Consider the following 20,916-nt stretch of genomic DNA (forward strand, 5'->3'; position numbering starts at 1 on the left):
AAGTGCTAAAATTACGATCTCAAGGATCATTTTGCAAATACAAATAAACCCAGGGATGAGATGAAATTCTACAGTTGTATACATAACGTGACGAAAATTCATAGGGTCACTTTGTTATCATGTCGACAACCCCGGAGGCCGATGCCGCCCGCCATTACTCCTCCACCGCCGCTGTGACGACCTCCCCCACCAACCACCGCTCTTACATCTGCTACAGCTGCAACTTCTCTTTTCACATAACCCCGGCCACCACTTCATCTTCTTCTTCGCCGTCTTCATTCCGTTGCCCGCGGTGTCTCCACCGCCATATCCTCCCCCACCACACCATCTCTCCACCGCAACCGACACCGCCACCGCCACCGCAGCTGTCTCCTCCGCTTAACTCCGATCACATCCCTGTCACAACTACTTTCTCTTATTACACTTCCGATGACTCCGACTCTGAGCACGACTACGATTCCGATAACTCCCTTCGCTCCTTCACCACTCCTACTTTCCACCCCTCCACCCCAGCTTTGAAATCCTTTGTCAATTCTCTCCCGATCAAAACCCTTATTCCAAATCCAGCTAAATCCTTGCAGTCATGCTCAATTTGCATGGAAGATTTCGAGATCCATTCGAATTCTTGTGCCATAGTTAATGAATTACCATGCCAGCATTACTTTCACAATAGTTGTATCGTAGAGTGGCTTAATCGGAGCTATACTTGCCCCTTGTGCCGCTTTAAATTGCCTGTTGAACCTGGACCCATCCGATGGGAAGATGAATATGACGCTGTTTTAGTTGTTGATTTGGCTCTGATTAGGGAGCCAATGACGAGGAGGCTGAGCGGAACTCGGAGCTTGGGTTCAGGTGCAGAAGCCGCCGAATCAAATTGGGAACGTATGAGATTGAATTTTGATGCTATGCACGATGAAGATGGCGATACTTTGATGGTGGATGTTTGATATTACACAATGGTTGTTCTTTTGGTAATCAAATTTTGGCTTTCATTTCTTGGTGTTCGTTGTTGGGCTAGTTTATTTGTGTGTACAATTCTTAAGTCTAATGGTCGGATTGCATAATTCTATCTTGGCATCACAGTTCAACCTCTTGAATAGGCATGTTCATGATTCAAGCCTCGAGCAAATTTGTGTTTTTTGACATTTTTGTTGAAATTAAAGCCTTGATTGATGTTTGTATGCAGTCTTATGGAAGTTTGTGCGCTTATATCAATGACAGAAACTCTGCAAATTTGTTGGCTCGACTCATTTCAATTGTGTTTGCAATTAGAGTCTTGATCGATGATGTCCGTGTCGAACCTTAGTTGAATTTTATGTGCCATGAGAATTTAGAACCCTGAAAAAATGAAATTTTTCCGCCGATTAGATAGTTAACCATGTTGTTTTCCTGGATTACATGATCATGTGAAAATTTGAAATGTTTTAAAGCTCATTATTGTGTTTGATGAACTTCATTAATTGTATTTCAATTTCGCATTCACTTGTTGTTTTGTGTTTCTTGTTATAAAATTATTGTTCGAGTTTTAATTTTTGTTCATGAATTTTGTTCATGAATCTGATGAGTTTGAATGCAACACCTAGAAATGGAACAAACTGCACGGATAGCCTCATTACTGTTTCATTTTTGCGTTGCGCATGATTATTTCAGCAACAATTGCGCTTTTATATAAGAAATAGATGTATTTCTCACTTTGGTTTGTCTTACAATCCCCCATTTACGAATGATTATGTCAGACATAAATGCCGATTCTAACTTTGTCATCTCATTTACAGATTCACGTTAAGTCATCCAATCTGTTGAGTGGATTTGCTTAGCTATCTCCATTCTCCAACAAGCATGAATGTGAGGATGATTAACTATAATCATGCTTCTTACCAAAGTTGTGTTTTTGGTTTGTATATTATTCAGTATTCACATAAGAATGGAGTGGGTAGGGGTGGACGACTAAATTGGTCGGCAATATTTTATCTGAAAGAATTGGGAAGGGAGAGGTCTGGTAAACAGAAGGGCTAGGAAGTTTTCATCTGAACTCGCCAAAGGGATTGGAGATTAAAAAGTCTTCCAAATATTGGAAGAAATGAAAGTTTTCTTGAGTCCAATTGTGATGATTTAATCTTCGAGGATGCCAAGGTTAGTGACTTAGTGTATACAGGACATCACCACAGACATTTCAGTATTCTTCCCGAGGTTTCTTTCTTTTGTATCTTTGGTGTTTAATGGAATTTCATTTGCTTTGTTTACACACATGTGGTATATCTCTATCAAGGGTGTCTTCTCATGCATCAATTCACTAAATTTGAATGATGTTTGTATAGGTACATAACTTGTTGGCATTAGGTTACAGAATCAATCTTATTTCATACCTCAAAATTTTTTGAAGGGCCTGGACAATTTTAAAATGATTCAGCTCGGATATGAATTTTGAGAGTTCTTGTAATATAAAATGTAGTACAGCGTGATGTCATTTCCCAACCCAATAAGCCAAGTAAAATTTGTATATTTAACAAGACGTATATTCGTTCATAAAACCTAGTGATATCAACAACCTACGACAACAAACTAAACCAAATGTTCCTACAAACGAAGCCTGCAAGCTTAAAGCCACAAAAAGATAATCCAAAACTTATAAAGCCTCACACACTCCAAGTTTATGCAATCGTTCCTCCCATGCGCAAGTTTACATCTTTTGCCAAAGGTGCATGATACTTTTTCAAGTTTACACACAGTTCTTTTTAAGGTTACTAGTAGGAGGAGGGCTAGACATGGTCGGATTTTTCATGGGTCACCCCGTGACTGAGCTAACATCTTGGCCGAATGAACCATTGAAGCTCTAATCCGATATCTGACTTATAATTTCCTATGAGGAGCTTGGCTCCAATCTCCATGCCCAAATGGACATAATTTTGTAATCTTACGTTAGTTTTGCATGCATGGTCGATTATTTTTTTCTCTATTAAATTTTAATTTTAGTAATGTTTTTTTTATTTTCGCATTTTTAGTTTTTCTTATTGGGAGTACCGATTCACTGCACATCTCAACGTCATATCAGAAAATAGATTAAAATTATCAAAAAAACCAAAATATAGGACTAAATTAATGACCAAACTTAATCAAATAAAATTAACTATTATTTATTAATCAAATTAAATATTATATTAAAATATGTATTATATTGTCCAGATTTTTGAAAAAATATTACAAAGTTGATCAAAAATAAAATTATTTGTGAAAACAATAAACATTGCCCCACAGTCCATGGTGATGAGTCGAGCGACCTGTACAAACGAAAAAGTTGCCCTTTTCCTCTCAATTCCATTTCACAAGTGCTCCACCAAAACGGATCTCGCGATGCCTTCCGCGGCTTATACCGTCGAATCCTGCAAAGTTGAAACAAGCGACGGAGTCAAACTGCACACTAGAATCTTCAAGCAAGAAGAAGAAAACGAGGGTGATAAAGATAACTTGGTGATTGTGTTGGTTCACCCGTATTCTGTACTGGGTGGGTGTCAAGCTCTTTTGAAGGTGATCGCTAGTGGGTTAGCGAGCAGAGGCTATAAATCAGTCACTTTTGACATGAGAGGTGCGGGCAAGTCTACAGGGAGGGCTTCTCTTACTGGGTTTAAAGAAATTGAAGATGTCGTTGCTGTTTGCAGATGGGTTTCTGATAATCTTTTCGCTGACAGGATTTTACTGGTGGGATCTTCTGCAGGTACTGTTTTTGTGTTGAATTGTGATTTGTATCAATGGTTGCTCGGAATGAGTGGGGTCTGTATGCGTATTGTCTGGTGGCGAATTGGAATTTCTTGATTATGGAACTTATTGAGCTTGTGGTGGGTGAAAATATCAGAATTTAAGTTGATTTTGTAGGCAAGACTCTTCTGATTGTGTGCTATGAATTTTGCTGCAAAAGATCAAGGGCTTGAGGTAGGCGAATTCTGAAGTTATGAAAGTGATATATGCTTTAGTTACCATTTATGTTAAGTTCTTTGTGTTGTCAAGTTGTGTTGCATAACCAAATCTAGGCTCGTTCTAAGTAGTAGATCCAGAAATTTAGTCCAAGGAGAGTTCAATTTTTTGCTTGAGAGAATTTGCGAATGATTTGTGGGAGCAAACACAGAACTACTTTTTAAAGGAAGGATAAGAACTTATATACCCACATATAGTTATTTCCTTGTTTCCAGTTTTCTTGGTTGGTGTCATTACCCATGCCTAGCATTTTCGATATCCCGACTCATGCAGTTTTTTTCTGGTAGTTTGGGAATGCAACTTGTTTGATGATAAAGACGAAGCCATTTTTTGACCTTGGCAATCGAAGAGTTGTTTTTCAGTCTTTTGGAATGCCTCTATGCTCATTAGCAGAATGACGCTGCTTTGTTATATATAATCAAGATTTCTCAATTCTTGGCATGATCTAATACTTTTTAGTTCAATTATGATTGCATGTGTCGATTATGATACTCGTGTGCTTGTTGTAGTGCATCTTGTAGGTCGGTGATTTTGACTTTTTGAAATCAGCTATTGCTTCCTGAGCTAAGCTATACTCCAGCTTGGTTAATACTTTTACTTGATTTATGTTCAACTCAGTCCAGTGTAATGGTCATGTGGGCAGGTGATAGAAATAGCACATTTTCAAAGTTCTTGTCGCGAACTAGACATCAGAAAGTCGGAATTCATAGTAAATTGGCTCTTACAGTTTCTTCTCATACTTTCTTCACAGGTGCACCAATTTCAGGTTCTGCAGTTGACACTGTCAACCAAGTTGTCGGTTATGTTAGCTTGGGATACCCATTTGGTCTGATGGCCTCGATCCTCTTCGGACGACATCATAACACCATTCTTAAATCACCTAAACCGAAACTTTTCGTGATGGGAACTCGAGATGGATTCACTAGTGTTAATCAGCTGAAGAAGAAGCTGGCATCAGCAGCAGGACGGAATGAGATACATCTACTTGAGGGTGTAAGCCATTTTGAGATGGAAGGGCCTGCTTATGATGATGAAATGGTGAATTTGATTATCAAATTTATAGCATCGTTATAGGTACTAAAGGATTGGTTGTCATTGTTGTATGAATATCGTGTGCCATACTACCAAATTTCTTGATTCTTGAATCAATAATGGAAGCCAGTGGTGAGAAACCGAATGACCGAACAGTGATGGTAGGAATCTCATGTGAAATTATGGTCTTGGAACTTTCGGATCACATCCGTGCCATGAAAGTAACAGATTTAACTATGCTACACTAGGAGAAGTTCGAAAAATAGGAATAGATCCTCGATATATCCCGGAATGATCGAAAAGTTTGTATCGTTGGAGTAGATTTCTCGGTGTAGCATAATATCAACCAAAGATGTGACAAATTATGCTCCTCGTTCGTTATCTTTTTTATGATAATCCTGATATTGAATAGTTTGTTTATCATTTGCTTAAGCTTGAACATAAATATAATTAACACAAATAATCAAATTCATGTCACAATGTGTATCCTATTGATGAAAACGACAGGCTTTATTGTATGAAACAACTAAGTCAAGTCACTATTTTTTTCAATTTTTAAAGTCTCACGTATAATTTAAGTGTTAAATATTTACCAAGAAATTATTTTATGAAATCGATGAAATCATATTATTATAAATTTAAAAGGATATAACCTTTTCACGTTATTTTATCGCGCGAACGTACAAATATATATCAGAAATATACTAATCGAGTCGAATATAAAAAAATTTAAGACTCAAATTAGTTAAGTTGGAATTCAATTTGAAGCTCGAAATTTTTAATATTTTTTGCTTGAAATCGGTATGAATCAAGAATCTGCTTGAAATATCCAAACATGTTTGTGAACTACTTGAAAATAGAAAATAAAGACTCAAAATATTTTTATTTAATATATAATTATATTATATTAATAAAATATAAAACTCGCGAAATATCGAACAAAATAATTTGATCTTGAGTTTGTGACTTGTCATAAAGTTTAAACATATTCGAGTTTTGCTCAAATTCGATAATTTCGAATACAAATAAAATATATTTCGAGTCGACTCAAAATGATCACAAACAAAGTTGATTCATTTACACTCCAAATATACATGCAAATACTTTGTTTAAGTTTAGTTCGAACAGCAAAAAATTCTAGTTCATTGAGGAGAATACAGAAATAGGATGGCTCCTCAAATTGCAAGAAAATAAATATTGACTCATAAATACACTTTCTAGAAAAAAAAATTGGAAAAAAAAGAGAGAAAAGAAATGGTCTGAGCCAAACAAGTCCTTAGTAATTAATCCAGAAAAATGTTTTCCCACATTACCGCATCAGTATCTCGCACCACCTCTTCTCTCACCGCCCTCTCCCTCCGCCGGCCTGCTTTCCCTACGCCCGTATTCCGATTCTACCCCGTCAGCCCTCTTAAATCCCAGAAACTCCAGACATTCACCATCTTCTCAATGGACGGAAGCGCTTCTCCGCCCGCCGGCGCCGTCGATTCGATTTCTGACGGTTTGAGGAATCAGAGCTTGGAAACTGGTAGAGATGATAGTTGCGTTGTTAGTAAGTCTGTTGATATAGATGGTATTGCTCAAAACAGGGTTAAGCTGAAGCTGGAAGAACTTAGGTGGGACCACTCGTTTTTTCGTGAGCTACCTGGTGATCCTAGAACAGATTTGATTCCGCGACAGGTTTGGTTTTTTGTGGGTTAATTTGCTTTCTTTTCGACTTTATTGCAACTTTTGCAGCTGTTTTATTAATTTCATCATTTAAATTAATTGATAATGGAGCTCATCCCCTTGCATTTGCTTACAGTAGTTGTAGTACACGAAAAAGTATGAATAGAGTATGTAAAATAATTAAAGTTTGGCCTTTTGATGTCTTTGAAATCTTCAACTATGTATTTTTGGGTTGGGATATTGCAAATGAGATATTGGAGAATTCGGTTTTGTGTTTATATTTATGGAAAATTTCCTCTTATTTCGCAATTGTTACATTTTGGTGGCTAAAGTTTCTCAATGGCATTATCATAGGTTTTTCATGCTTGCTATTCCAAAGTATCTCCATCTGCTGAGGTGGAGAATCCTCAGCTTGTTGCATGGTCAGATTCAGTGGCGGAGCTTCTTGATTTGGACCCTAAAGAGTAAGTTGTTTTGTTTATCTGCTACCTCTCACTGAGTTTATTGGTACGCCTTTCCGGTTATTTGAGATTTGTTTCTTTAATATAGACATGATATTTGTGTGAATCTCAGATTTGAAAGGCCTGATTTTGCACAGAAATTTTCTGGGGCCTCAGCTTTAGTTGGAGCGTGAGTGTTGTTTCTTCGGTTCTTTATAATTTTTCTATTTCGTTCTTCGATCTTTGTCGGGTCTACTTTATACAGTTTTTTGTGACATGAACTATATAGGATGCCTTATGCTCAGTGCTACGGGGGACATCAATTTGGAACATGGGCCGGCCAGTTGGGCGATGGTCGAGCAATTACTTTAGGAGAGGTTCTCAATTCAAAGTCTCAGAGATGGGAATTGCAGCTCAAGGGTGCTGGAAGGACTCCATACAGTCGGTTTGCAGATGGTCTTGCTGTCTTGCGTAGTAGCATCAGGGAGTTCCTCTGTAGTGAGGCAATGCATGGTCTAGGAATCCCGACAACACGTGCTCTTTGCATTGTGACAACTGGAAAATATGTTAGTCGGGACATGTTTTACGAGTATGCGTTCCATACCTAATTGGATATGCTCATTTAGTTTATCCTTAAGGCTTAAGGTTTCTGCAACAAATTGAAGTCTTCTGTTAAATGAAAAAAAGCAAGAAGCTCTCAGGCTTCTTGCCTTTCCTGCATTTTTCTATTTATGTTTCTTAACTTGTGCTTGTGTCGTGCATATCCTTTTTCAGTGTCTTTATGGATTTTCTTTTATATTAGCTAAATTGAGAGAAGTTTTACTTAAAACTCAAAATTTGCAATCTTGAAGGGTTGCTGATATCACAGCTATCTATCTTGGATATAGTGATTTGATCATCAAACATACATTGAACTCTCTTGTCATTTTGTCTAAAAGTAGTTATTTGTTTCCATCACATGCAGTGGAAATCCAAAGGACGAACCTGGCGCAATTGTTTGCAGAGTTGCTCAATCCTTTCTTCGCTTTGGTTCATATCAAATACATGCATCAAGAGGGAAGGAAGATATTGGCCTTGTTCACACTTTGGCTGACTTTGCCATTAGGTATCACTTTCCTCATTTAGAGAACCTCAGCAAAAGTGACGGTCTATCCTTTAGCACTGGTGAAGGAGATGATTCAGTTGTTGATTTAACTTCAAACAAATACGCAGGTAATAATTAATTTGACAATTGATTTAATTTTTGCCTTCCCTAGAGCTAAACAAGACTTGATTTCATCAGTAGAAACGACTTATACGACTAGCCTAATTCAAATGAAATGAAATTTAACAGTATCTTAGATCCTCTGGCCAACCTGAATGAAGATAAAGTGAAATGTGATCGAGTCACATGCCTCTTACACGCCATCTTTCCACCCGATAAGCTCGTGCCTGTTTCTTTCCTTGTGTATGCAAGTGAAATAAGTTATACATGTATGATGAACGAGCCAAAAAAGAAACAGTGTATGCAAGTGAAATAAGTTTTTTGAATAAGGCTAGTTTACCCCAGTAACTTATTTGTTTGTTTTCACAATGGCAATATATATCAGCTTGGGCAGTGGAAGTTGCCGAGCGTACGGCTTCTTTAGTTTCTCAATGGCAGGGGGTTGGCTTCACCCATGGAGTTCTCAACACTGATAACATGAGTGTTTTAGGACTCACCATTGATTATGGTCCTTTTGGTTTCTTGGATGCGTTTGACCCCAGTTACACTCCAAACACCACTGATCTTCCTGGAAGAAGGTACTGTTTTGCAAATCAACCTGATATTGGCCTATGGAATATTGCACAGTTCGTGACAACTCTTTCTGCTGCCGAACTGATAAATGACAACGAGGCAAACTATGCAATGGAGAGGTATCTTGAATGGCTTATTTAATTTGTGAAATGTGATGCTAGCTTGACTTTCTTTGAACTTTTTTTTTTGAACTTGTCAGATATGGAACAAAGTTCATGGATGATTATCAAAGTATAATGACAAGAAAACTCGGTCTGCCAAAGTATAATAAGCAGTTGATCAGTGAACTTCTTAAAAACATGGCAGTTGATAAAGTCGACTACACCAATTTCTTTCGGTTACTTTCAAATATCAAAGCTGATCCTACCATTCCTGAGGAAGAACTATTAATTCCTCTTAAAGCTGTGTTGTTGGATATTGGCAAGGAGCGCAAAGATGCATGGACTAGCTGGCTGAAGTCCTATATACTGGAGGTACAAAAACATATTTGTAAATTGCATTTGCAACACGCACAAGTGATTTTTTTTTTCATTTCATTGCTTTTTCTTTTTTAAATTTTGAACAAGGTTTGTATTATCAAAGCCATGGTCGACAACTCTATAAACCATGTGCGGATCCATTATTTTAAGAGTGACGGGTGGGCGGAAGATATCCTGAGAAGTGTTATACATACAATTTGAAATTTTTTCTTGGGTCATATCGGTGTTCACTTTTCATTTCCTCTTACCACAGCTTTCTGTCGGCACCATCTCTGATGAGGAGAGGAAAAATTTGATGGACGCAGTAAATCCCAAATACATTCTTAGGAACTATTTATGTCAAAGTGCCATTGATGCCGCAGAGCAAGGCGATTTTGATGAAGTTCGCAGGCTGTTGAAGGTTATGGAACAACCGTACGATGAACAACCAGGAATGGAGAAATATGCACGCTTGCCCCCCGCTTGGGCTTATCGTCCAGGTGTGTGCATGCTCTCTTGTTCTTCTTAAGCTGTCACAATACATCACAAGCCCGTGCGACATAGATATGATGTGTATATAAATGATAAATGCATTCCGTTTTTTGTTTGCAATAACATATAGATGTCCTTGTGCTGTAATTTCTCTCGTGAATTTACCCTGGGCATATAGTCATACAGGCCAAGACACATTTTTGTCATGCCCAAGATACTTGGCAAGGTGTTTGTCTGAATTTGCCGCTGGTTTTAGATTACACAACAGCGTTCAATGTTACACAAACTGCTTGTTACATGTGAAAATCTATCGATTGATATTTGACTGACAAAATTTTAATTATCTCGAACTGAATAATATCTATAAATATAATATATTTGAAAATATATGCATATATATTTTGCATTGAGGGAAATGAACGAGCCCAAAACTTTTTCAAAAGGAAAGGGAAAGGGAAAGGGAAAGGGAAAGGATTTAAATTTATTTAAAAGACAATCTGAAAAGTTTCAGTTATTTATTTTATCCAAAAATAATAAATATCAGTAATATTAATATTGTAACTAAAAGTTTTTTCCCCATTAAGTATGTTTAACACGATTGGGCATGATTTTGACCGGTCTTTCCTAATTTTGACCAAATCAATGTGTTTTACTCGATGTTTAGTAGTCACTAACACTGAATTTTTGAACTAAATTATATCATTATTTTTACGAGTCGAGCTCGAACTTTTTATCAATGTCTTTTAGTTGATTACTTCTGGATACAAGGAATATTGATGACCCACAGAAGGTAGGTTTACTATGGAACTTAGTCCATAAACTTTAAACATGAAAATGACAATTAATAGAATAATTGCCCTACATGTTGTTTTATAGCTGTTTCATGTACAAATTAGAAATCACATTCTCTTTGAAAATTGAGAAGAAACGAATCAATATTTTTTTTAAAAAAAAATGATTGACATTCTCGTATGTATACGAAAATACTCATATACGCTCGGAGATTTGAAAATAATCAAATATATTTGGAGATGATCGTTTTTAAAAATGAAGTTTGATCAAGGTTATTTCTCAAAGATCTCGAAGAAATAAAGATATATATATAATGAGCTTTTATCATTTCAAAATTTGTATTTCACTTAATGTTATATATATTTTATAACATATTGATAGGATAATAACCAAGTAATTATATTTATTAATTGGATGTTTAATTTGCCACCAAATAGTATGCATAAATATAAGAATCCATTTGATATACTCATGTGAATTGAAGATAAATATCATAATGGATATATTAAGCAAGCAACATGATTGTTTATGGTGCAACGGGAGACGTCGAGACTTCATCCGTTTTTGGATCAAAACCTAGTGTGTAATTGAACTACATACAACCATATGCTGCCCGATTTCAAATCGATCTCAAGATTTTTCAAGTTTACATATTGGATATGTTAAGCAAGAGTCCTTTGGGGTGGCAACGAATGATTTTAAGGTATTTTTTTTAATAACATGCAACATGGATATGTAAACATGCTGACCAAAACTATTTTGATGGAATTAAGCGAAGAAGCCAAGATGATGTGTTATGTGAATCTTACTCTGATCTCTTTTTTTTCCTTCTTTTTTTTTGGGTTAATTTTGTAACTTGCCTAATTTTCAATATTTCGGGATATAATATTGTCAAAATTATTGATACGGCCAAATCAAAGAGCCACATCGATGGATCTAAATTTTCAAAGCTTTGATTTTTGTATTCAAAATCTAAGAAGTTTCATATTTGCGTGTGGATTACTCGAAGTGCCTTATTTTCCATCTCTATATCTTGTCTTCATGCATGCAAAAGTTCTTGCCAAATTGTATGCAGTGTTTGATTTGAATTTGTCTTCATGCATGCAAGAGTTTCTCGAAGGACCTCAGAATGACTTGTTGAACCATTTGAGAGCGCTTAGAAGAATTGTCATATCCAGGCCGATCCTAACAATATTTGGACATGAATCTAACTTTTAAAAATAGGTCTCTGAATCATAATGTGTGTTCATATTTCTTTTAGTTCCATAGTAATTTTTCAAATTAAATCAATACGTCAAAGATAATATATAAAACTAAATAAATAAATATTAAACATGTCCAAATAATCGCTAGAAAACAACTCGTCTAACAGTTTTAGAGCTAAAAATACTAATCAAGTCTGTATAATTAAGTTGTTCAGTATTTTCTTTCTCAATCAATAACATAGCCAATCCATTCAATCTTTCTTGTGACATGGTTGATCGGAGAAAAGTTTTGATGAACTTTAGTACAGAGGCAGACAAATAGCTCGTACGAAGAAAGAGAACTTGTCATACGTGCGGCGAAACAGAAAACATGAGCAAACAGAGACAACAGAGTCTGAGAAAGACTCGTGACCAAAATTTCGAGAAAAAATACTTTGAATTAATACTGAAAATACCCTACACATTGAAAGCTGGATAAGCATCACATCCACCAAAATTTCAGTCAAAAGCGTATAATATACATACCACATAAAGCCCCGAGGAAAGTAAAAAACTACAATAAAAAATTAGAAGCCCGAACAAAGCAAATACGAGAAAATAGACTTGCAGCTCCTCACGAGTCTTTCAATCAAAACTAGAGACGACGCAACGAATGGAGTAGATTAGGGCTTGTCCGCAGGTGAATATTAGGGAAGATTGAGGAATAAATCATTAACAGACTAAGCAAGTTCCATTTAATAAATACTTGGTTTTGGGCTATCTAGTAACTAGTATTATATATAATAAATTTTTAAAAAAAATTGGGCCCCAAAAAAGAGATGGACCTGAGTCATTGGACTCATTTGCCTCTTAATAAGCACGGCCTTGGTCATATCATATCTTATCCCCCCTCCAATTCTAAACTCGGCTCTATAATTCCTTGCTGAAGTATATATCATTCAAAGAATAGGTGATCAAGACTGTCCATACTTGTATATCAGAGGCAACAACGTACTTTTATCCAGCATGAAAAGACAATCTATTATGGGTGGGAATTCTTCCCTGCATGTGCACCAAGCCAATGTGTGAAGGCATGCTTTGGTGTGAGATAGAGACATACCACTGAAGCCCACAGAACAATACACCGAATAGGTCAGAAGAACTGATAAGCTTTGGTAGCACCACAGGTTTAAAACCAAGTTGCATTATCATTGTTTGCAGTGAGATATATATATATGATCCCAAAGAAACATCGCGACAGGGCTGCGCGGTAGCTAATGTTGGAAGCAAAAGAACCAACATGAAATATAGCATGTTTACATGAGAGACTAGCCATTAAAACTAGCTATTTGGGGAAGATAATGGTCTCACAAGAAAGGAGAATATTTCTGCACAAGTCATACAACTTCCAAGGTTTTGTAGAAGTACGTAGTTCCACTTAAGCTGTCCTTAATGAATAAAAACAGTGGTTTGTCGGGGAACAATTCTTCCCGTACAGTTGTTCCAAATTTTGAAATACTATAACAAATTGCATTATTTATTATCCAACTATTTTTAAGATTACGTATAGACGGGGTTTCATAATTTGAAACGTTCTAAATATTTAGATTTCAACTAACCAATGTCCTAGGTTAAAGTCAACACTACTACTTCTTCTTCTTCTTCTTCTTCTTCTTCTTCTTCTTCGTTTGCTGGCCTAAGCTGGCAACGAACAGATTTAAAGTAAATATTTATTTATGACATGAAATGAAGACCAAAAGGTATTTAAACAGTGAGTAAAGAAAAGGGGTCTTACAAATTCAACATATGGAAGACTCATAGGGAAACCTTTGGTTGTAATGGGGAAAAAAACAAAAAAAAAAATGGTGTAAAAGTTGGCTTCATTAAAATTATTCGATTGAATAAATCTAATTCAATAGTTTAGATTGGATATTTTTTTAAAAAAACCAAACAGACAAATTATATCAAATTGTGGGGAAGTTTTTTCTTGTTTTCAGTTGTCCTTGTTTAAATTCTTGAATGAAAATAAGAATACAACGATAATGCCAAGTGACTTCAAGAAGCAATACAGACAAAGTCATTACTACAAATTTAAGCATTTAAAAGTAGAAAAAGAAGCAACTTTAAATTATATGTATCTCTATTATACTGCATCACCATACTTTATTCAAACTCCCAGAATTATTAAACATATGGTTGAAACTAATTCATGAAGAATTCAGGATCTGGAGGTAGAGGCACTTCAATAGATCCTTCAAGCATATGTAATACTCTCTTCATGTTTGGCCTCAACGATGGATCTTCTTGAATGCACCAAATGGCAACCATCACGAATTTTTCGACCCGTTTGATATCGTCCAGGGCTTCCTCATCATCAGCCACTAGCAAGCTCAGTGTACCTTCTTTGTAACAATCGTATGCCCAATCAGTGAGAATCGCCTCGTTATCATTTGTAATGGATGTTTCGACGTTCCTTCTGCAGCAGATGAGCTCCAGTAACACGATGCCGAAGCTGTAAACATCAACCTTGACTGTGATAGGCAAGTTTCTGAACCATTCAGGAGCTACATACCCTCTAGTTCCTCGGATCCCGGTTGTTGTTCGGGTTTGATCAGGCCTTAAGAGTTTTGCTAGCCCGAAATCAGAGATCTTTGCCACGAGGGATTCGTCTAAAAGCACGTTTTGAGGCTTGATGTCACAGTGTATGATTTGAGTGCTGCAATCTTCATGCAAATAGCATAGCCCCCTTGCGGTTGCAAATGCAATCTGCACTCTTCGGTACCAATTTGGCCTTGATTCGTTGAATAAAAAGCTTGCTATCGAGCCATTGCTCATGTATTCGTAAACAAGAAGCCTGTTTTGACCTTCATCGCAGTATCCTAGTAAATTGACCAGATTCTTGTGGTTTGTTCTGCTGATCGAGTTCACTTCATCTTTAAATTCTTGCTCAACTTCTTTGGCTATCTTATTCAACTTTTTCACCGCGATTAAACGGTCATTTTCGTTCTTCAGGGATCCTTTGTAAACAGTTGAGCAAGCCCCACTACCCAGTTCTTCCTTGAATCCATTTGTTGCTTCTTGTAGCTCTTTGAAACTAAAGCTTCTTATGTTAACTACCCCAGCAAGGGCTGTATCTGGTTGAAGCATCTTCGATTTTCGTCCTTTCAAATAAAAACCGAGCAAGATGAAAGCAACGAATAGTAGTATGTTCAGAAACACTGAACTTCCCAAAAGAGCAGATCCTGTGATAATGAGAGTGGATCTGTTGCTCTTATTCGGATTACTCCCTGAAGGGCCTAATGTCGCATCATTTATCCTCACTTTTATCAATGCTTTTCCCCCAAGGCTTGAGTCAACTCTTCCATTCGAAAGAGGGTACCTCTTCTTCCAACAAGAACTGCCACGAAATATTGCAACAGAGCAAAAACAATCATCTAAACAAGCCCTTCGACACCAATCTTCTCCGACAGGTTGAAAAAGATCGTAATCACTATCCGGGAAATCAGTGTTAGGCATGTCGACAAAGGTGAAATGCGATGTTTCTTGTGATTCTTGATCACAAACCTGTGGGATGAAATCAGGTTTGCATCCGCTCATTCTGTCGTTTGGATCAGCCAGAGAGTAACCAATCGGGCAAACACAACTGGGCTTCTGATCAATTCCGAGGGAGCATATGCTGTTGAAACCACAAGCACCCGATCCCGAAGATTGCCGTATCAGTATACAGATGTTAGAAGGAAAGAAGTCCAAAATGGACCAAGCCGCTGGCCTTCCACCTGTTGAATTACCAGACTTGGGATATACATAATGCCTGAGAACCCCGTCGTAATCCAATATCGCTCTCTGGTAATACTGTTCGGTTGAAGCGCCATTTGATGACAGTAAATCAAGTATTGTTCCGTTCTTTGCTGTGAGGAAGATGTAGCCAGATTGGTTAAAGATGACTTGGAATCCACTGCCAACAGTTTGTGTTGCCCAGTATGCATCAATACTGTTATCCATAGGGAAGTTCCTGGTGTACAACACAAGATTCCCATCAAGTTGTAAAGAAAATCTGAATCTCCCACGCGAGTAATTCGTCTCCGAGAAGCTGGAAACCAACCTACCCCCTTGATCAAATATCTGGGCCGGTAAAATCGTATCGGTTGGATGATCAAAACTTTGCCACAGGAAAGCGGATGCATTGTTTACCAGTACGAAGTTACCGGTGTCCAGCATGGCGCCATATGCCACACCGGAGCTCGCCGGACCAGCATTCCAAATTGGCTGGCCCCTTGGATCATCAAGTTCAAATCTCCCATCTGCAAAAATCTGAATCTTAGACCCTTGTGCAGCTGGATTATCTCGATTCGCAGACCAAATTATAGTTTTTTCGGGTATTTTGTCGAACCAGATGGCAAGCAAGTAGCCTCCACCAGGCGTAATCTGTCGGAAACCAAAAGCGAAATCCCCGGATGGAGAAAACCAATATGAATTCTCTTCTTTTGCAACGAGAGATGAGCCCAAAGAAAAGTTGCTATACGGCTGCGCAATGGAAAATATTGGAACCGAAACCAAAAGAATCAGCATGAAACATAAATTTGTGTTGCAGAAAACTGCGGATGCCATTTGAGGGAATCAGTACAAGGGAAAAGAAAAGATAATCTTGCAGGCAAGTTTTGTGAAGGTGGTGGTTGTCCGTTTAATAGGCAAGTTGTCTCAATCATCTTTGTCCATAAATGAAGAAGAACGACGACCAAAACACTGCTTCCCATTGGCTAAATGGCTGAAACCTTCCTCGGGGGAAAGCTATATTCTCTCAGTCTCGAGTATAAATGTCGTTTTCTTTTCTTTTCTTTTTAAAAAAAAAATCATAAATAACAAACATATATCCAATTCAGTCTTATTTTTTTCTATTTTTTCCTATTTAATTTGGAATCTTGATTCATCCATCACTCATTGAATGATTGTAATATAGAAAAGTTGTTTTTATTCCTATTAATTTTTTATGCGTGAAAAAATCAATCTACATAATTGAGATGAAAAATGTACGTGTGCATTGCACGTGAGCAACTAAACTGTTGAAAATATATTATTGAAATTTTGATAATATTTATATGAATTAAAATATGGTTAGTAGCATTTATCAACTGAAACAAAACAAACCACAAAAAATAAAAATCATGACCATAGACGGTATATGAATCGGAAAAATTATCTTATTCACATGACACATTTTTCATTTTGTCTATATATTTCTTGGTTGATTTTGACAAATTAATAACTCCTTGTCGTAGTTTTTGTAATATGCGTATAATCATTTTGGTATATTCAACAAGTATATGATCATCATCTTTAACATTTATTATGTTATTTAGAATCCTCATCGGGGATTTGACATGCTTGTAGTTTGCTTCTCTATAACGACATTTATTCGGTTTTCTATATTGTTTTTATCCGGTAATCTTATATTTCGATTATTTGTTTTTTATGTTGAATGATTTTTCAGTTTATGACAATCATTAACTGTAACTCCTAAGAAAAATTTATTTTAGTCGTGATTGTGAGTAAAAGTATGTATAACGTATATATCTTTCAACAACATAACCAATGAATGATGTTCTAATTTCTTCAAGCATCGTGATATTTTTAATATCAAATTTATATATTTAATATCAATATTATTAACATATAACTATAAGGTTAATAAATTTTTAACAATTATTTTTCAATCACCGTGAGAAATAATACTTGAAAATCTATTCAAATATTAAATACACTATTAATGATCATACTAAACTAACATAGAAAATGACTTAAAGAAGCTCGTGAACATAACAAATTGTAAAATAAATGAAAAAGTAAAATAGTAAGCTCACAATTCAAATGATGCAAATGTATAATTAAAGTAATTAAATTTAAATTTAAAAGTAAAATTAAAATAATAAATGCCTTAACTAAGTACTCTATTAATAATCTTATTAAAATAACTTAGAAAATAATTTAAAGAACCTCACGAACATGACAAATTATAAAATAAACAAAATGGTAAAATAGTAAGTTTACAAATAAAAATCATATATTTATAAAAGTAAAATAGATGTTAGTAATATTGAAATTTTTTTAAAATATGTAACATGTAATTAAATTATATTTTAAAATAAAATAAAATCAAATTAATAATTATCTTGACTGAGTTAAGTACACTATTAATAATCATACTAAACTAACACATAAAATGACTTCAAGAATCTCGTGGACATAGCAAATTGTAAAATAAATAAAATGATAAAATAGTAAGCTCACAATTCAAATGATGTAAATTTATAATTAAAGTAATTAAAATTAAATTAAAATAATAAATACATTAACTAGGTACTCTATTAATAATCCTATTAAACTAACGTAGAAAATAATTTAAAGAACCTCATGAACATGACAAATTATAAAATAAACAAAATGGTAAAATAATAAGTTTACAAATGAAAATCATATATTTATAAAAGTAAAATAGATGATAGTAATATTAGCAATTTTTTTAAAAATGTAACATATAATTAAATTAAATTTAAAAATAAAATAAAAGTAGTAATTATCTTGATTGAATTAAGTATATTATTAATGATCATATTAAACTAACATAGAAAATAACTTAAAAAACCTCGTGAACATAACAAATTGTAAAATAAATGAAATGATAAAATAGCAAGCTCACAATTAAATTAAATTTAAAAATAAAATCAAATTAATAATTATCTTGATTGAATTAAGTATATTATTAATGATTATATTAAACTAACATAGAAAATGACTTAAAGAACCTCGTGAACTGACAAATTGTAAAATAAATGAAAAGGTGAAATAGTAAGCTCACAATTCAAACTCATATATTTATAATTTTAATTAAATAAATAAATAAAATAAATATGTAACATGTAATTAAATTAAATTTAAAAGTAAAATCAAATTAAAAATAATCTTGATTGAATTAACTATATTATTAATGACCATATTAAACTAACATAGAAAATTACATAAAGAACCTCGTGAACATAACAAATTGTAGAATAAATGAAAGGGCAAAACAGTAAGCTCACAATGTAAAATCAAATTATTAATTATCTTGATTGAATTAAGTATATTATTAATGATCATATTTAACTAATATAAAAAAACGACTTAAAGAACATCGTGAACATAATAAATTGTAAAATAAATGAAATAGTAAAATAGTAAGCTTACAATTCAAACTCATATATTTATAATAGTATTAGAGATATATATATATATATATATATATATATATATATATAATAGTACGAACAAATATTATAATTCAAACTCATATATTTATAATATATAGTATTAGAGATATAAATATAATAGTACGAACAAGTATATCATTCATTCTAACTAAAAATTCAAATATTTGAAATGGATTTTTGAAAGTTTGAGAACTAAATTAAAATAAAGCAAAAAATTTTAATATTACACACAATAATATATACTAATGACGTGATCTTATTATGTATACCTAGTAAGAAAATGGTATTTCACTCTTAGATAGACAACTTATATAAAATAGCATAAGATTCAAAAATAATTTTTTTTATTAGAATTTAAGAATAAATATTTTTTTATATGTATGCTAACATAGTTTATTTTCCATAACTAAAATATTTTAATTATTTACGTAGTATACAAGTAAAAAAAGAATTCCAAATTTTACCATTTTTTTTTATATAACAATGTCATTTGTTTAAAAATATCTTTAGGATTATAAACAGTAACAAATCGATTTAAATTTTCTCACTAATTAAATATATATTTCTTTATTTTCAAAATTATATAAATAAATATATATATATATATATATATATATATATATATATAAAATGAAACTTTTTTTATAATTTTAATAATTTTAAAAAAAATCTATTTTAGATTTATATTTAAAAAAATTAAGTTCTTCAAGGAAAAAGTATTAATTATTATTTTAAATGTGTGTAAATAAAATATTGATTAAAAAATTGTAATCAAGAATTTACTCAATAAAATATTAACACATTTGTTTTTTACATCTTAGTAAAAAGATAGAACAAAACTGAATTTTAAATTTGATTAAAAAAACAAATTTATAAAGTGAGGAATTAAGAAGTGAGATAAAATGAGATTTAACAAGATATATAAAGATATTTTAGAGAATTAAATATAAAAATACGATTTTTTTATTAAAAAAGTAGAGTATATCAACGTTTTTAAAATAGCTTATAAGCTGTCAAACATTTTATTTTGACAGTTTATAAATTGTTTGCGATTTTTTTACCAAACAAATTATGAGATTTTATGAGCTCTGTCAAACATTCTCTTAATAATCTAAAAGTATTTTTGACATACAAAGCTCATCAATATTTCCACGTTGAGCTTGGATTTGTTACATACACTATTTTCTGCAGAGGATTTTTAATTCGGTTGATTTAAGTATGTAATAAAAGGTTAAATTTTAAAATATATAAAATATTTATATTAATAAATCGATTTTTGTTTGGTTGTTTTCCTCTTAATCTGGAAAACAAATTTTCCTTTTCAGTTAATTATCAAAATGGACTGAAACTGTGATCTGCTAAAAGCCCATTTAAATATATTCGATTTCTGGCGGAGCTTTGGAGTAGGAGTTTTGGGCCCTGACAGGAAGTTCATAGGGCCTGGCCCGTTTTATTATCTGGACTGAGCCTTATCCTCGTCGATGCTTTAAGGATAAAAACTTGAAATTGATGGAGTTGATTCTGAAATCGGATCATTATGCTTTCAATAACTGTGTGTGTGTGTGTGTATTCACACAAATTTTTAACAGCACAAAAACTTATTTTGACGGTCTCACGAGTTAATTTTGTGATATGAATATTTTATTTTGATCACTTATGAAAAGTATTATTTTTTAAGCAAACATGAGCATGGTTAATCAGTCTCACAAATAAAGATCTTTGAGACCGTCTCACAAGAGACCTACTCATATATAATTGATATATAAAAATGTACATATTTTGAAATCTCTAAAATGAAACTGTGTGTATGAGTTAGTTATTTATTCAAATAAATCTTTTTTTCCATCAATATGTTGGGTA

At 33.9% G+C, this 20,916-nt stretch overlaps 4 protein-coding genes across 4 annotated transcripts; 3 read left to right on the plus strand and 1 right to left on the minus strand.

Annotated features, from left to right (window-relative positions):
- Positions 1–87: 87 nt before the first annotated feature.
- On the plus strand, positions 88–2,285 carry LOC140830478 (uncharacterized). Its single transcript, XM_073193817.1, has 2 exons — positions 88–971; positions 1,776–2,285. The coding sequence occupies exon 1, from the start codon at positions 120–122 to the stop codon at positions 945–947; it is 828 nt and encodes a 275-aa protein (XP_073049918.1). The 5' UTR covers positions 88–119; the 3' UTR covers positions 948–971; positions 1,776–2,285.
- Positions 2,286–3,240: 955 nt separating this feature from the next.
- Positions 3,241–5,424, plus strand: LOC140830479 (uncharacterized). Its single transcript, XM_073193819.1, has 2 exons — positions 3,241–3,712; positions 4,721–5,424. The coding sequence occupies exons 1-2, from the start codon at positions 3,259–3,261 to the stop codon at positions 5,041–5,043; spliced, it is 777 nt and encodes a 258-aa protein (XP_073049920.1). The 5' UTR covers positions 3,241–3,258; the 3' UTR covers positions 5,044–5,424.
- Positions 5,425–6,230: 806 nt separating this feature from the next.
- Positions 6,231–10,111, plus strand: LOC140830480 (uncharacterized). The gene is made up of 8 exons (XM_073193820.1): positions 6,231–6,681; positions 7,024–7,133; positions 7,243–7,299; positions 7,399–7,698; positions 8,074–8,321; positions 8,699–9,005; positions 9,086–9,359; positions 9,619–10,111. Exons 1-8 carry the CDS (start codon positions 6,298–6,300, stop codon positions 9,871–9,873), a joined length of 1,935 nt encoding a protein of 644 aa, XP_073049921.1. The 5' UTR covers positions 6,231–6,297; the 3' UTR covers positions 9,874–10,111.
- A 3,741-nt stretch (positions 10,112–13,852) lies between these two features.
- On the minus strand, positions 13,853–16,585 carry LOC140830481 (G-type lectin S-receptor-like serine/threonine-protein kinase LECRK3). The gene has a single exon (XM_073193821.1). The coding sequence runs from the start codon at positions 16,418–16,420 to the stop codon at positions 14,015–14,017; it is 2,406 nt and encodes an 801-aa protein (XP_073049922.1). The 5' UTR covers positions 16,421–16,585; the 3' UTR covers positions 13,853–14,014.
- Between the last annotated feature and the right edge of the window lie 4,331 nt (positions 16,586–20,916).

Source organism: Primulina eburnea, chromosome 4, assembly GCF_022965805.1.
Source record: "Primulina eburnea isolate SZY01 chromosome 4, ASM2296580v1, whole genome shotgun sequence".
NCBI lineage: Eukaryota > Viridiplantae > Streptophyta > Magnoliopsida > Lamiales > Gesneriaceae > Primulina > Primulina eburnea.

Bases quoted from the DNA above. Each gene is read 5' to 3' on its own strand.
- LOC140830478 (XM_073193817.1), top strand. From the start codon at position 120: ATGTCGACAACCCCGGAGGCCGATGCCGCCCGCCATTACTCCTCCACC.
- LOC140830479 (XM_073193819.1), top strand. From the start codon at position 3,259: ATGGTGATGAGTCGAGCGACCTGTACAAACGAAAAAGTTGCCCTTTTC. The intron at 3,713-4,720 runs GTACTGTTTTTG...CTTTCTTCACAG, and splicing joins ACTGGTGGGATCTTCTGCAG to GTGCACCAATTTCAGGTTCT.
- LOC140830480 (XM_073193820.1), top strand. From the start codon at position 6,298: ATGTTTTCCCACATTACCGCATCAGTATCTCGCACCACCTCTTCTCTC. The intron at 6,682-7,023 runs GTTTGGTTTTTT...GCATTATCATAG, and splicing joins CAGATTTGATTCCGCGACAG to GTTTTTCATGCTTGCTATTC. The intron at 7,699-8,073 runs GTATGCGTTCCA...CATCACATGCAG, and splicing joins AGTCGGGACATGTTTTACGA to TGGAAATCCAAAGGACGAAC.
- LOC140830481 (XM_073193821.1), bottom strand. From the start codon at position 16,420: ATGGCATCCGCAGTTTTCTGCAACACAAATTTATGTTTCATGCTGATT.